The sequence below is a fragment of the Eublepharis macularius genome, chromosome 5, assembly GCF_028583425.1.
Source record: "Eublepharis macularius isolate TG4126 chromosome 5, MPM_Emac_v1.0, whole genome shotgun sequence".
In the NCBI taxonomy this organism is placed as follows: Eukaryota; Metazoa; Chordata; class Lepidosauria; order Squamata; family Eublepharidae; genus Eublepharis; species Eublepharis macularius.
The window spans coordinates 31,186,458-31,202,784 of record NC_072794.1 but is presented as its reverse complement, the minus strand read 5'-3'; the positions used below and the strand labels follow the sequence as shown (position 1 = coordinate 31,202,784).

General features: G+C 45.8%; 1 protein-coding gene across 1 annotated transcript; it reads left to right on the top strand.

The window, feature by feature from the left end:
- Window positions 1-781: 781 nt before the first annotated feature.
- RGS16 (regulator of G protein signaling 16) lies at window positions 782-9,543 on the top strand. Its single transcript, XM_054981000.1, has 5 exons — window positions 782-863; window positions 4,613-4,705; window positions 5,511-5,572; window positions 6,452-6,618; window positions 9,343-9,543. Exons 1-5 carry the CDS (start codon window positions 820-822, stop codon window positions 9,541-9,543), a joined length of 567 nt encoding a protein of 188 aa, XP_054836975.1. The 5' UTR covers window positions 782-819.
- Window positions 9,544-16,327: the final 6,784 nt, after the last annotated feature.

Below are 16,327 nucleotides of genomic sequence, written 5' to 3'. Positions count from 1 at the left end.
CCAGGCAATGGCTTCCCAAGCCTTCCTGTCATCTTGCTAGAGCCCCACCCTGGGGTGTATGACATAAAACAACAGCAAGTTACAAAAGACCGCCTTGATTTCTCGTGGAGACAGATCAAGATGGATAGACGTATGAGTTTGTAGCAGAAGAGCAAGAGTCCAGCAGCATCTTTAGACTAACAAAACTTGTGGTGAGGTATGAGCTTTCATGAGCCACAGCTCACTTCTTCAGATATCTGTGGCTCACGAAAACTCATACCCTACCACAAATGTTGTTAGTCCTATAGGTGCTACTGGACTCTTGTCGATTTCTCTTGGAAGAGAAACACAACGGAGATCCTGCTTTCAAAAAAGAGAGAAAAATAGAAGAGAAATCAAGGGTATATTTTACAAAGTAAATTTCGGGGGGGGGGGGGAAATTCCCCACCCGCATAGCAACCCTAGTCTGGACTGAAGTCTCCGTCCTCAGCTCACCCCTAAACGGGGCCCCCGCCCGGCACCCTTCTCTGAGGCGGGGGCGGTGGGCCTGCTGGCCTGGGGACCGGGATGGGCGAGGGCAGCGTCAAGGCTTCTCGGACGCGCCAGGCGCCCCGAGCCAGCGCCCCCCACCGAAGCCCTTCTGCTCGCCGTCGCTTCCAGGCAGGAGCCGGGCGCCGCCTTCACACGCGCCCCCCGCCCTCTTCCGGCAAGGCATAAAAGCGCCGCTCGCAGCCGGAACGCCTGGACTCCTGCGCGCCTAGCCAAGCAGCGGGAAGGACGCGGGAGCCGATCCGCACCAGGCACGGCAGCTTCTCCAAGCGCTTTCAGCACGAGTTCAACATGTGTCGGGGTCTAGCCGGACTCCCAGCCAGCTGCTTGGAAAGGTAAGAGGCTAGGGGGCTTTTAGCAAGCGATTGCTTGTTCACAAACCGGGGGGGGGGCACTTTTGGGCTTGTCCGTGCCCGGGGGCAACGTGTGTGTTCGGCTGGAGCGCAAACCCGGAGCGCTTCTTTGGGGGAAAAGGGCTTGTTTTTTCCCAAATAAGACCTGAGAAATGGGGGAGAGAAAGTTGGCCGTAGCTCTGTTACAGACACGGAAATGTTATTGCCGTTGGAAGCAATAAAAACGGTGCGAAAAACTTTGGGTCTGTGTTTCCATTTTTAGCAGGGACGCCTCAGATAAAAGATCCAGGAATACAAGAAAAATACTATAAAATAGTAGGTTGCAAGAAAAATACTATAAAATACTACAATCTTCAGTAATATATAATCTGCCTGAACTTCTGTTACTTTCCCACATAGTTATCGCAGAATTTCCTTTGCTGCACTTGCACACTGCCATTTTCATTGCAATCCTGTGCAGAGTGACTCTTCCTGCCCTTTGATTTTTCAGGGGGCTCAGACTGGAATAACTCTGCCCAGGATTGCGCTAAACGACCCCTTCTGTTGCGCTACGGTAAAAGATTCGCCTCCTAAATATTCCGCATACAGCCAAGAGGCGAATGCATTACCTTTGCGCAATATTCCGCCAAACATCCATAGGTTCTATTGCTCCCCTACCCTTGTTGCATTCAAGAAGTGTTGCTACCTGCTTCGACTCCCGAGAACGCTTTTGTTTGGCACGGGGAGAGGCGCCCCGAGTCGGGTGTTTTTGCACTGCAGTTCTTCAGGTCGCCTCTGCAACCAGCAGCAGCAGGGCGCGCGCGCGCGCGTGTCCCGGCTACACACCAACCTGTCGGGCGGTGAGCTAAGAATAGAAAGCGGCGCGCGCCAGGCAGCCTCGGCCGAATTGTCGCAGTGATGCGCCAAGCCAGGGAGGCTCCTCTGGGCGGCTGCAGAAGCACCGCGGCAGGCGCGAGAGGAGAGGCGCGACGCCAAGCTCAGAGCATGCGCAAGAGCCCGGGGGAAAAGTTCCTCCTGGTTCGCTGCGGGCGCTGGGTCAGGGAAGGTCGGGGAGGGAACTGAGGTGTGGTGGGAACTAAGCTCTGCCTGCAGTTTCAAAGAACTTTGAGGGAGGTTCTCAGTTATTTCTGTAGCTGTCTCTAAAGTACCATAAACAAAACACGGTTGCCAATAGGCCCGAGGTAAAAATGTACCCTTTTCATAGAGGTTTAAAATATGGAATTGGCAGTTTGAGCTTTTTCATGCCGTTAGAGATAAATTACATCCCATTCGTCTATGAAAGGGACAGAACGGTTTTCTCCCGGCTTGCTGGCAACCCTATAATAATTGAGAATAACAGTTCACCCCAGAGTGATGGCTGGGAAGATAGAACAACTTAAACACACAGCATTGGTTCAGTTCAGGCTGTAGAGTGTAGTATTGATTACATTTTTAGCCTGCTCTTTCAGCAAGGTTGTTCAGGGCAGTGTGTGTGGTACCCACTTTTCCCATTTTAAACTCTTCAACAGTTCTGTGAAGTTGGTTAGGCTGAGAGAGTGTTTAATTTTTTGTGGCAAGGGGGGCGGGATTTGAACCTGGGTTTCTCCAGTTCCAATCTGACGCTACAGTCCAGTGGTTCTAAACCTTTACTGCACTTCTGTTTGCTGTCTGTCACGTATGCTGCATTATCATTGAATGCCCTCCAATCTACAAGTAAAAAACCAGGGCAATTTAATTTGTCATATATGTGTGTAAGGTAAACATGCATATATTAAATGAGACTCTTATGCCTAATGACCAGCTCCTGTTTAATTGGTATGTTTGACCTTTTAAAGAGCATGTTGGAGAAATGTAGGAGCTGGCGTGGTATAAAACAGCTCTTCACTAGCTGTCAAACACTGTTACAAGGGGGAAAGGACTGCCTAAAACCCTAAATACTCCCCTGTGAGTTGCCCCCAAATTTTGAATGATCCCCAAGATCTGTAATTCACATCTTGGAGGGGGGACCATGGGGCCCTCAATTAAGAATTGATGCTTTAACCACTACTCCCAATGGCCGTGTGAGGTACATCATTGGGTACACCCCAGAATGCATAGCAGCGAGCCATTTCAACTGTGAGACCCTTGGGACAGTGACCTGCTTCTTTGTTTTGTTTATGTCACAATGAACCATGAATACTGGTGGCAGTGTATACATAAAACAAAGTGGCATTTATTTAGTAAATTGCAGACCAATTCCTTTTCTCACCCCATAATTTTTAAACTAGCAAATGGGGAGTACCGCTTGCTTCTTAAAGGGCCCTTTGAAGAGGATGGAATGGGGCTTGGTTTATATGTGCCGCAGGTTGTGCCTCTGAGAATAGTTTTTACCCCCTAGGCCGTGCATTTCAGGCCTCCAGTGACCACAGGCTGCACCTGCAGGGTCTGTTAGGAATGTTTTCCAGTGGTCAGTGTTGGTCTGGAGGTAGTGGGGAGGTGGGAATTGAAGAGCCCGTGGCCATTGTTGCTCTGCAGTCCCTTCTTCTCAACTCTCTGTACACTATCAACAACAACAAAGAAAAGAGTTACAGCTCATCAGTGGGTGGGAGAACCATGCAGAGCTAACTTGCAATGAGACATCAGAGAGGAGGAAGCACTAAAAGGATACCAGATGCTCCACAGTGGGGAAAAAAGAAGCTACTGATCTTTTAAATAGAGACAGTTAACAGATGCACAGCTTTTCGTTGGGAGGTGCTGGTCTGTTTGCATCTGAAGAACAGATGCCACAGTGCAAATGTATTGAGCAAGTAAAAAGAAAACAACCCTGCTTCTATTTTTTAAAAAAATAGAATCACAGTTTTCAAAAATATTGAAAGCAGTGAAACGGGTATACAAAAATGCAAGCTCTCTAAACTCAAGAAACAGAACAATTTGTGTTGGTTGGGCCATCCACTTGATAGGCACTCTGTAATAATATGCCTTCCCAAGGGTACTATGGGACAGAGGCCAAGGATTTACAGTTGTTGAGGATGAAGGAAGGCTGAGTATTAAAGGAGTTGGCAATTTATCAGTCAAAGGGAACATGGACAAATTGTAAAAATGGTACATGGTAGTTAGCCAGTTCAGAAATAATCAGTTGTGTCTGATTAATGCTAAAAAGATCCTCTGCCAAGATTGGCGGGGTCTTGGGTGAGGTATGTAGTCATGGATGTACAGTAAATAACAAGGGACAGATTTAAATAGAAAAGTCCATGGTTAAATCTCTATAGCTTTGTTGTTGTTGTTGTTGTTGTTGTTGTTGTTGTTGTTGAGTTGGCAGTCAGTCTGAGCTGCTTCCTGGTGCAGTCCTAAACAGAGCTATGGTCTTCTAAGCTCATTGATTTCAGTGGACTTAGACTGGTGTAACTCTGCTTAGGTGGCACTGTAAGTTGCTTGTACATAGAAACCTGACCTTGTCTCGTCCTGAACAGAGATGAGGATTAGCTTGGTTAAGAATTTTGTTCAGCTGAAAAACTTCTTTGTCTAAACACAATAGAAGATCTGTTAAAAAGATGTCCCCACATCTGCTTTGTATTTATTCTTTTCTGGGAAAACATGCAACAACTGTCAATCTATTTATATATGCACATAAAAATTATTAGCCAAACCAGCAAGGTCTGTAGAGAGTTTATACAGAGGCTGAAGTGGCACCCTTGCTTGCACCAATGCCCCCTAGTGGCTATTTCTTTCTTTTTGGTGTTGAGTCATTCTACTACTCCTTTCCTATTTTTCAGAGCCAAGGAGTTCAAAACCCGTTTAGGGATCCTACTTCATAAACCAGAGTTGGGACACAAGATTGGGAACCAGAGCCACAGCACAAAACAAAGGTAAGCAAAAGAGAGTGAATTTTTTTCTTCCTCCCAAAATACTAGAACTTGGGGGCATCCAATAACGTTAATGGGCAATAGATTCAAGACTGAAAGGAAATAATTCTTTATACATTGAGTCATTAAAATGTGGAATTTGTTGCCAGAATGGAGGATAGGTCTATCAGTAGCTACTAGCCATGGTGACTAAAATAAACCTCCACATTCAGAGGCAGCAGTAAACCTCTGAATACCAGTTCCAGAAGCCAACATCAGCAGAAGGCGTTGGCCTCTGTGCTCGATTGTTGCCCCTCTAGAATAACTTTCTGACTGCTGTGTGAGACAGCATGCTGAACTAGTTGGGCCACTGATCTGATCCAGCTGGGCTCTTCTTAAGGCACTGAACCAGCCCTGAGTAATGAATTTATTATACCAAGAGCCTCTAGCTACAGGAAGAAGGGGGCCAGAAAGAATACACAACAACATCTGAGAACTATTGGCTCCTAAAGAGGACTCAGAACTAAGAGTTCAGATCACTTGCAGCAAAAAAATGGTGTGTGATGTGGGCTGCTCTTCAACCTTGATCTGACCCACACAAATTAGAGAGGAAAATATCACCCAATTGAATTAGTTTTTTCAGACTAGGGACAGATGAGCTTCTAAGTAGCATCTCTCATGCATTTTGCCAATAAATCTGATAGGTCATATCTTAGTCCACAATTTCTGGACTTGTTTTCTGCCATTACTCATCATCACAAAATTACTTTGCTTATAGAACTGTCAAACTGCTTAGCAATATAATTTAAACATTTCATCTGTTCCGCAGATATGCTTTGGAAGAAGTGCTCGGATGGAAGGAATCTTTTGACCATCTTTTGAAAAGTAAAAGTGAGTATGAATTTCTTGGAGTGCATAATGTTTTAGCTGGAGAATATACTTATGAGTAATAGGAATAGGTAAACACGTGATTGAACATCTACAGCCAGCAGGATGAGTCCATTGTAGCTGTCAACAAACCAGTCATGCTTTCATACTCCACAACAGACCTAAAGGGACAGAGAATTCCCCCAGAAATACCAGAGTACAATCTTACAAAGCCACTGATAAGGAAACAAATGCCTTGGCTTTCCTGTGAGTCCTTCAGGATTTCTGTCATCTTCATGTTGGAGAACTGTTCTTCCTTCTGGATTACACCACTTTAAATTACCCTGTTCAATTCTGGTCACTAATAAATAGGAAGGATAGTGTGTTCCTTTACACAATCACATAATCCCAGAGAAAGGTCTCTCCTATGATTTACATAATTTCTGCCTTACAGTCGAGGCATCTACACAGATACTAGCTGTATTTGAAGAAGAGGGCTTTGATTCCCTTGATTTATACCCTTGAAAAATCTTTTTGATCTCTAAAGTGCCAGCGGACTATTCTACCTGCTACTCTACCGCAGACCGACATGGCTACCTACCTGAAAACCTTCTTGTGGGTTATAAATTTGTTGGCTTGAGTAGATCTGTGAAATTATTTATATTCCAGAAAAATATTTTTGCATGTTCCTGCCTTTGTTAATATGAGGCTTTGATTTTTTCACAATGAAATCCCAAGTAGAGTTACATCTTTCCAACTCGATTCAGTTCAGTGGACTTAGACAGACGCAGATTTGCTTAGGATTATACTGCCTGTCATTTTTCTCGATACGAAATCAGCTGCCCTCTGCTTTTCTCCCCATTCACTGCTAAACTAGACGTTCCCTGTTCTTTTTGTTCACAGGTGGGATGACGGCGTTCCAAGGCTTCCTTAAAACAGAATTTAGTGAAGAGAATCTGGAGTTCTGGCTGGCCTGTGAGGAGTACAAGAAAACCCGCTCAAAAACAAAACTAGCTTCCAGAGCCAACAAGATCTTTGAGGAGTTTGTTCAGAACGAGGCCCCCAGGGAGGTGAGTAAAAAGTCTCCCGAATAAATTCTTTGCTGCTGGCAACCAAATGTGTGTGTTTTAGCCAAACCAGATGTGTTCTTATAGAGCTATTTTTCTACTTGCTGCACTGTCTCACGAAAAGGGAATACACCTTATCGCAGCATAAGAACATCTGTGCTGGGTTAGAGAACTGGCTCATCTACTCCAGAATTCCATTTCACGTAGTAACCAGCCAGATGTCCCTAGAAGACCTACATGCAGAACAGAAGACTACGTCCTCCCTATTATCCTTTAACATTGATATTCAGTGGTACTACCTCTGAAGGGAGTTCCGTTTCTAGCTATCTTATGTACTGGTGTGGTTTGCAGGACTGCTCAACTTGTCTAGAAAGGCAAGATCTGGGTCCAATAGAAAGAATGCTCAAAAGGAGCCCATCCAAATGACAAATTGCTACTTTTGCTTATAAAACTAATTAAATGCAGCATCATTAGAGTCATTTTGCAGCTAGAAAGAAATGAAGCAAGAAAGTGGGTGTTTTTTTCCAGAATGGTACCTTGTAACTAGTAGAAAGGAAGCCCTGTTGTCTGAAGCATCTAATCACTGTTCTTCTAACTGAACCATGACATTTTTCTAAATAGAACATTTGGTTAACAATAGGTTTGTATTCGCATTCCCGCTGATTCTGGCCAGTATTTTGAGAGGTTTGCGTTTTCAAGGTCATGCACAGTGATCACAACGGCTTGACAAGGGAGTTCAAATTATCTGGTGAACCTTGTCAATTACTTATGATTATGCAAAGGTTTCCAAGACAGAGAGGGGGCTGGAATGAAGAGAGAGCCCCACCCCCCGCCCCTCCTTTCCCCCTCTTCTCTCTAGCTTACCTATTCCCCCCCCCTTGAAACATTCCTGTTTTTTTTCTCCTCAGAATCAACCCCTGCACACTTCTCACTTTCTCCTCTCAACCATTTCCATTAATGGCAGCCTTTAGAGAGGAGACACTTTGTATTTTTCTTACACAATGGTGTACCAATAAGTTGGGGGGCTAAGCCTGGTCACTGCCCAAATGTGGTTTCCTGAGGAATAGCCCTTCCACTCATCTGGCAAAGACAAGTATGAAGAACTGGCATTTGTGGTGACAAGAATTGACCAGCAGACCCTTATGAGGGGAGAGAGCTAAGGTCTTGGTATGCCATCTCCTTACATCTTTTCAGATGGCACTTCTGGCAAAACTAGTTGCTGACCTGGGAGGTTTAAGGTGGACATAAGAAATAAACTTATCTTTTTTTAAAAAAATAAGTACATATCCAGCACATAGGACAGCTTTGTCAGGGCTTGCCGCTGCTGCCGCTGGGCGTGGCACTGGGCGGTCTGCTCCTGACGTCACAGGGGGGCCAGGGATTCTGCAGGACCCTGCTCTGTGGAAGGAGGGGCGGTATACCTCACCCAGACTCCCTCTCAGTCCACTCGCTGGCCTGCTCAACCTGGCCTGCTTACCCTCTGCGTCCTCCTTCATCTCCTCCTTCCAGAACTCTCCTCCAAACCTCCACCCTTGCATCTTACTGCTCTCACTCCACATCATCACTCCTCACTCACACCCACCACCCCAGGGCTCTTCCCAGCCAGCTTTTATAGGGCTTCCTTCTACTGCCCCACCCCTCTTCCAGCCTGGCCTTGGGCTGCACCAAGCAGTTGCAGCTGGGGTAGCTGATCTGGCCCCACTGACCAGCACCAGCTGTGCCTTGTTCTCTGGCTGCCCAGCCTCCCTGCCTTGGCTGATTGCTGAAGGCATGTCCAGCTGCAGTCCCCCGGCTAGCAGCCCAGCCTCCCTGGCAGAGCTGATGGCTGAAGGTGGGTCCAGCTGCGGCTCCTTGGCTGGTTGCCCAGGGCTTCCTGCAGAGTGCCTCCAATAGCCCCACCTGGAGTGGCTTGGCTTTTGGCAACTCCTGGGCCAGGCTACTATTTTCTAGCTGGGGCATGGCTTTGGGTTGTTGGGGCTGCTGCTGCTTCTCCTCCTCAGGTAAGGTCTTTGGGTGGGTGACTGCTGGGCTCCCAGTCCCTCTGCCCTTGCCCCCTTCCACCTTGCCTAGCCCCCTTTCCCTTCCTAGGGGAGTGGGACTCGCTGGCCTCTCTCTGTCTCCCTCTGCCTCCTGAGGCCCTGGGCTTTTGCCCCTTGCCCCTGGTACTGGCAGGTTCTGGCTCCATTTGCCTGTGGGAGGGGTTGACCTGCTGTACCCCAGCTGCCCCCTCTGCCTGCCAGTCAGACCGGTTGACCTGCTGTCAGCTGGCTGACCAGTTGACCTGCTGTCTGCTGGCTGCCCCCTCTGTTTGCCCGTCAGCCCGGCTGACCCGCTGTTCCCTCCTACCAAGTCTGGGGGCTGGGACCCAGACCCCGGACAAGCTTGTTCATATTTCTGCCTACAGTGCTGACTGCCCTAAACGGGATTCTTACCTCCAGGTTTCTTCATCCTTTGTATGCATCTACTGAGATTGGCAGATTATTAAAGCCTGCTCAGCTCATTATATCTCTTTGGTGTAGGTCTGATAGTTGAAATAGGTTGGCTACGCTTTCTAACAGGAATGGTAACGTTCCGCATTTAAGTTCAATAATAGGAAGTCTTTTTCTGATACTGGTTAAAGAGAGTTTTCCTATCTCATATATGGTATCAGAATGTACATTGTTGTTTTTTACACTCATTGCATTAGAGACTGCATAATAATCAGAACGTGATACCCTTTCTTGACAGGTGAATCTTGACCACGAAACCAGAGAGGTGACCAGGAAGAACCTCACAGTTGTCACTCTTGCTTGCTTCGAGGAAGCCCAAGCCAAAACCTACACCTTGATGGAGAAGGACTCCTATCCCCGGTTTTTAAAATCAGCTTACTACCGAGACCTGATAGAACAAGCAACGAGCCACAGAACCGGCAAGCCTGCCCACACCTGAGTCAGCCCATTGCAACTGCAAGGAACTGTGAGGAGGGAACAGAGACCTAGAATGGAACAGAAGAGCCAGGGGCCTAAGAGGAGATGCTAAGAGCTTTTGAGAGCAGCGGGATTTTGGCTGGGGCTTTGCCCTCACCAGAATGCCCAAGAGCTCAAATGCTTCCATGTATCCAGAAGTTCAACTGAAAGGGTGGGGGGAACCTCCTTATATGGTAGGAATCCAGGAGTTTGTGTGTTTTTTTTTAAAAAAAAAAAAGCTCTGGAGAATATTGTGCGAGGAGGAACTTGCTGCCCAGGAAAGAGACTGAAAGCAGAGGGAGAAGTAAGAATGGAGTGACGGATAACCAGGAAGGTTTAATTCCTCTTTAAATTTGTCCATCACCTGCTGATGTATATGTCTGTACATCCATTTACACCTGCCAGCAAAAAGCTTCTGTCTCCTCTTAGAAGCCTGCCTCTGCTACCCCTATAAAGACAGACTGCAACCTGTACATAATGCACAAAAGCTTACGATTTCCATTCAACACAGACAGCTCCAGAAGCCTCAGCTCTCTGCATGATGGATCCCCAGCCTAACTCCTGTCTCCAACATGGTATTGGATTGCAAGGCTTAGCTTTGCATTTGCAGTCGGATGAATTCTGCCTCTGCTTCATCCCAGCTGCATTCATAGCTCTCTTGTCTTCTGCCACACGCATGTAAGAGGGCCAGGCCTCCTTCCACTGATGTCTGCAGAAGGTGCACATTTAATCTGCAGAAGGTGCATAAGACTTTATGTATAGTGCCTCTATGAACTTTACATGCCACTTGGGGTTAACACACCCTGTTTTTAATTATTTTTATTTATTTATTGTTACTGTTGTTATTTATTCAGCCAGGGCATTAGGTGAGCACAGCACTTTAGAAGCGGATTCTTCCAATAAGTCACTGAAGCAATCAGTCTAGAGTTGTACCCGGAATTTCTGTTGCTACTTGTATAACATGATGAGCAGTATAGAGATGGAGAGGTCAGAGACAAGAAAGAGTAACTTGGCTAAAACAGTTTTGCAACAGCCCATTAAAAAGTTACTAGCCCACAGACACTCTTACTAGCCCTCCTGCCCACACGCAACCTATGTCATTCATTTATGTCATATTTTGACAGGCTGGGGGTAGGGTGTTTCTTCTAATATATAAACATTTCTCTGCTTTGCTGGAAAGTATTCTTTATTCACTACAGGTGGTCGGGTGAATCAGTGTTTACAATTTTGGGCTAGAATCTGTCCAAAAAGAAAATGGACCAGGCTGAGAATAGAGCCAAATCCTAGGTTGTAATGCAGAAGCTACACTGCAGATAGTCTCACAGAAAATCTAAATTTAGAATCACTCATTATTATTCAAGCACCATTATAGCATAAATCATTTGTGACCTGCTGCCGTAGGGAGCCCTTCCATGGTGAACATCTCCAAAGCAACCCCGCACTGAAATTAACAGCAATTGTGTGTGTGTGTCCCTGTGGACAGACCATCATTTCAACTAGGATTTGCACAGGAGAGGCCTCCAATAAATTATAATAATAGTCAGAGGATTGATTCGGAGGAAGAACATTTTGGAAAGGATACATGGAATGGTGAAGAACAAAAAAGGTAGAAAAGCAAAGTTGTTATGCTGCCTACCCAAAATGGGGATATCTGGCTGAAATGATGGTAGTGAGTTAGGTAGCCTGGGGCTTTTGGGTGCAAATGTCTTGCTTCCAAGAGGAAGGGATGCAATTAAACAGAATCTAGATGAAGACATTTTCTTAGGCAATCTTAAGAAAAAGCAACTTCTTTATAAATTACATTCAGAGTAAATTCACACAACCAGCCTTCCTTAGTCCAGCTATATACCTGCTTCCATCCTGGAATGCCCATCATCTCAGCTACCATCCAGGTAGCCCCAGGCAGAATAACCATCATGTACAACTCTGCCCAAAGTGCATGTAACATTACCTCTGTATGCAAGGCAGTTGAAATTCTTACTGCTGCCTTAAAATTATTGCTGCCACTAGATAGGGAGTGGTTTTGCCTTTCCCTGGGATAGTTACCATGGGGATGTTTGTCACCCTTCCGGCTTGGATCTTCTGTAATGGGTTACATCTTGGGGGGTGCAAGTGGGAAGAGGCTGTGGGCACAAAGCCCTCTTTTCCCCTCTACAAGCACTGCCCATTCTGTGCATTCCTGTAATGTATATCAGTTTGGATCATTTTGGGGTTCCTTGCCGTAAGTAGTAATGCCTGCAGTAGAAAAGTATGCCAGTTCTAATTGAATGACTGAACTGTGGATAGCTTGTTTCCTAATCCTATCTCGGAAAGGCTATAAAATACCAAGCTGTTTATCTAGAGCTGTTCCAATCACCAAAAGCGATGGAAAGAAAATGCTATTGAACCCACAATTGCTGAGTCATTCACAGTGCACTTTAAGATTTTACAATGGTTTATGAGAGATGTTTTGTCACTCATGGATTGTAGTATCAAGTGATGCATGAATGAACCATCACAGATGAAATATTCATGTCTCTCGGAATGGAGGTGACTTACACATTTGGCTGAAAGTCATTGAGTAACCCAATGAGGTGAGATTATGTGTATTTGTGAACCAGCCCTTTGATTCATTTTAGGAGATTTTCCAGCACAGAGCTCGATATCTAGATACGCACACAGTTTTGAAATGGGGCGATGCTGTATACAGTTTTAACTCAAGGCCATGGGACAATTTGGTACTTGTTTTCCAGAAATGCTAAGCTAGTGAATTGCTGGTATTGGCACCACCACTTTTTAAGTGCCAGTGAACTTTCCCCACCATGAGTTATGTAAAGAAATCCCTTGTCTGCTTTCCTGTAACATGCATCCTGAGCCGATAGCCAAATTTCAGTTTGCGTGCTGCAACTCATTCGACAAGTACTCTGTCCTGAGGTTCTTACTGTGTTTTGATCAACCTTTGTTCAGACAAACTCCTGCCGATTTCTATGCAGAGATGTCTGAAAAAAGGACCAAGAATTCACTTTCCGTTCTGAAGTCAGTGGTTAAAATCTCCCTCCATTGACTACACAGGTGAAGGGTTGCTATCCCAGGTTAAATCATAACGAATATATTCACAGAAGCTTCTTTTTTTTAAAAAAAATTGCCCCTACTTTTTGGGCTAACTTCAAAGTCAACATGTGATGATGCCTGCATGCATAGCTCCGCTTAACCACTGAGTGATGGCTAAGCTGCCCCATGATCCTTCCCAACATGGAAATGCAAAGGATCTGAAACTTGGGGAAGGGGGTTCTGTTGCTCCATTACCCATGGCTGCTGGTGCTATCCTTTAATGGTGGTTTTCTTGTGCTTCGCTTGAGAACTGAAACCCCTTCCTATTGAACAGAAGAAATGGATAGAATTTAACTGAAATAAATGGATGGAACGGTGGGGCAGTTCCAGGGGTTCCACCAGTAAACCAGCAGTGAAGGGAAAGCAGCAGTGCCTCCCAGTTTAAGACCTCAGGATTGTACTTCCCACTTACTGCAGGGAGCCTGGCCAGAAGCCTAGGAAAATCCTAGCAAGAACCACCTGAGGCCAGAGCTGCTGTACAACTGGAACCTGTGCCATACTCCCAATTCTTTCCGTGTGAATGGTGCACTTCTAGTACTGTGTTGTGGAGCCAAAAATGTTACAATGTCAAAATAAAACCTGTTACAGAAATCGGTGCAATAGAAATCTGTTCCACTGGCCCGTTGAACTCTGAGGTTCATAGCATGCTGTCCCTCGAAGAAGGAAGGTGGGCAAGGAAGTCCTGCTCAGCCATGAAACTCAATGCATGACCTTGTGTCAATAACACTCAGCCTGCCCTACTTCATAGGGTTGTTGTGGGGATAAAATTGAGGGAAGAGCCATTTATGCTGCCTTCCACTCTGCAGAAAAACTAAAAATGGACATGGACAGCATAGAAGGGTGGCTGCTGAATGTGCTCTTAGCCTGATTTTTTAGGCATACCATCTGCTGTGCTCAAAACTTCGTGCCTTAATGCAGTGGTCTGCTACCTTTCCAGACCTGGACACAGTGAGCATGGAACTCAACAAGCTGCAAAACAAGATCGGAATTCAGTCTACAGGACGTCAGAGTCACACATGCCAGAAATAGGGGGAGTCAGATGTGTGACCTCACTTGTGTTAAGGCCTGGATCATATGCAGCAGAACAAAAAAGTCCAGGCAAGGAAACAAACTCGGCAATAGGAGGGTTACCACAGAGAAGAAAAAGCCAAAGGTCTGAGCCATGAAAGGAATACTTTGCACCACTGTGCCCTCACCTCACTGCGCTGCAGCTCTTTTCAAACAAAACAAACAGACAAGGCATGGTGCCCTTTCTCTGGATGTGCGTTTGTAGCAGGTCCTTCCAAAATGTAGCCAAAAAAAACTCTGAAGAGGCTTACAATTTAGCAGGCAGGGCTCCATGGCCTATATGAAGGTCCTGATTCATGGGCTAAAGAGCATGGTTAGTGCATAGACTATACAATTCAAGGACTATCCGTGCACAATAAGTGAAAATTACATACGGGTTTAATTTTCCTCAACAAGAATTTTGGCAGTCAGCCTCCAATTGTGTCGCTGATATTTAAAAAACTAGCAAGTAATCCAGGGGTTGGGAAATACACCAAACTTAAAAAAAAATCTCTCAATAGGTTGGTAGCCCCATAGATAGGACTGGCTTACACAGAAGGTCTAAAAAGAGTGGCTACTGGTTCTGTCCAGTCAGAGAAGCCCCTTTTCAGCCTATTCTCAGAACTTTCCACCCGCTTCACCCTCAGTGCTTCAAGAGATTGAAACTGGTTAATTGTTCCTGGGGTTTTTTTTTAGATTAAGCTTCCCTATTTACTTACCATATTAAAGTTCCTGTTGTTCTAGCAACATGTCAGTGTATTTGCTGGATCCCATCTGTACCGAGAAAGAAATTGCTAGCCCTGAAGTGTCTTCAGCATTTGCTTCGAGTGTTATTCACGCAGGCGTGCTTCTGTAAGGAAGTTTTCACTACGAACCCAGCTTTTGATAATAAGGGCTGAACTTAGGTTCGGGTGGTGTTTTCAGGCTCTGGCTTAGTTAGATATGTGCTGGTTTGACAGATCTACAACACCTGCAGAGCAGTCTCTGAGTTCCCTTGTGATTTGACCTTGAAGGCAGTTCTCAGAGAAGCTGTATCTACACTCCCTACATGTTCACACGACTTCCCAAGCTTGGCCCAGATTGGGTCTACATGAGACATCTTATACTGGCTGCTCAAGTGAAAGATCTTACACATGTTCTCCCATGGTGGATACACATGCATTGCTAGGGAGACAGAATACACTTGAATATAAGACCACAGAGAAAGTAAGTCACTTCAGCGTCCCTGTGTAAGATGTCTTGTGTAGAGAGACTCTGAGAGCCAAGCTACAAGTGATGCCTGACACAGGTTGGACACTTGTCAGCTTCCCTCAAGTTTTGATGGGAAATGTAGGCATCCTGGTCTTACAGCTGTAATGGAGAGCCAAGCTGTAAAACCAGGACGCTTACATTTCCCATCAAAACTTGAGGGAAGCTGACAAGTGTCCAACTTGTGTAAGGTGTCACTTGTAGCTTGGCTCTGAGTTGCTGGGTGATGCACTGAGGTCTGGAAAGGATGGTTTCTCAGGTCACCCAGGGCCCTTCTCTATTCCTCTCTTGAGCCTGTTCCCATGCCAGACCAACCAGGTATGGGAGGGGACATTCATTCTACTAGATGGGTAAGATGAACAACAGATGGATGCCAACCAGAGATGCTAGGTCGCAAGCTCTGTACGTTTTAGATAGACAAATTTTATGTAGCAGCAGTAAGGTTTCTTTGTTTTAGGTTTGTTGCCTGTGCGTGAGTGCTTTATGCTTTGGCAAACACTTCTTAAGCTAATAAACTTGATTTTTATTTAAGCTGAACAAACCCAGAGATTGGAAAGCCGAGGCCTTTGGGGAAAGTAGAGCTTTCAGTCCCGCAAACTAAACGGAAGTGCACCCCACCTGCCTGGTCGCTGGAACAACTGTGATCAGCGCCCAGAATTAGGAGGACTGGGGTCACTATCTGTTCAGCTACTAATTTGTGTAGTCAGCTAGTCATTACTGTTGGCAGAGTACCAAAAATACAGTGGTAGTTACGCAGTACTGGTTTAAAGTGTAGAAAGAGTTTATTTAGGAACTACATCGTTGATGGTGCAGGAGAGAAAGAGAGGCAGCAGTTGGATATCTAGCTGTCTAGGGGAAAGAGTGTTCTCTGAGTGTGGAGAGAGAAGGAGGATATTGCCCAACAGAAGACAAGGAAGTGACACTTAACAGAAAAGAGAGGTGCTGTCCTCACATTCCTATCTGACTAATCCTTACTGCCCTCTCTATGGTAGGGTCTTCTTCTCTTCCTTCTTTGTACACCAGACATTGCTACTTCCAACAATCACACGGGCTTGGATTGGACCTGACCAGTGACGATGCAGGCCCAAGAGGTGAACATCACCTCTTGCACCTCAGATGCCTGGGAGGAAGCTGGCCTCTGTGGAGCAATGGCGTCACGGTTATGTTGCTTTCTAAATACTTGCTTGGGTGGGTTGACCAGAAAACAGGCCGGGGAGGTGCCCCAATATCACACCCCGTGCAAAGCTCTCACACATGAAACTCCCATGCCAATGTAGTGGTTAAGAGTGTCAGGCAAGGATCTGGGAGGTCCAGGTTGGAATCTCCGCTATGCTGTGGAAGCTTCCTGGATGACCTTGGGTCATTCTCTCTCACATATAACC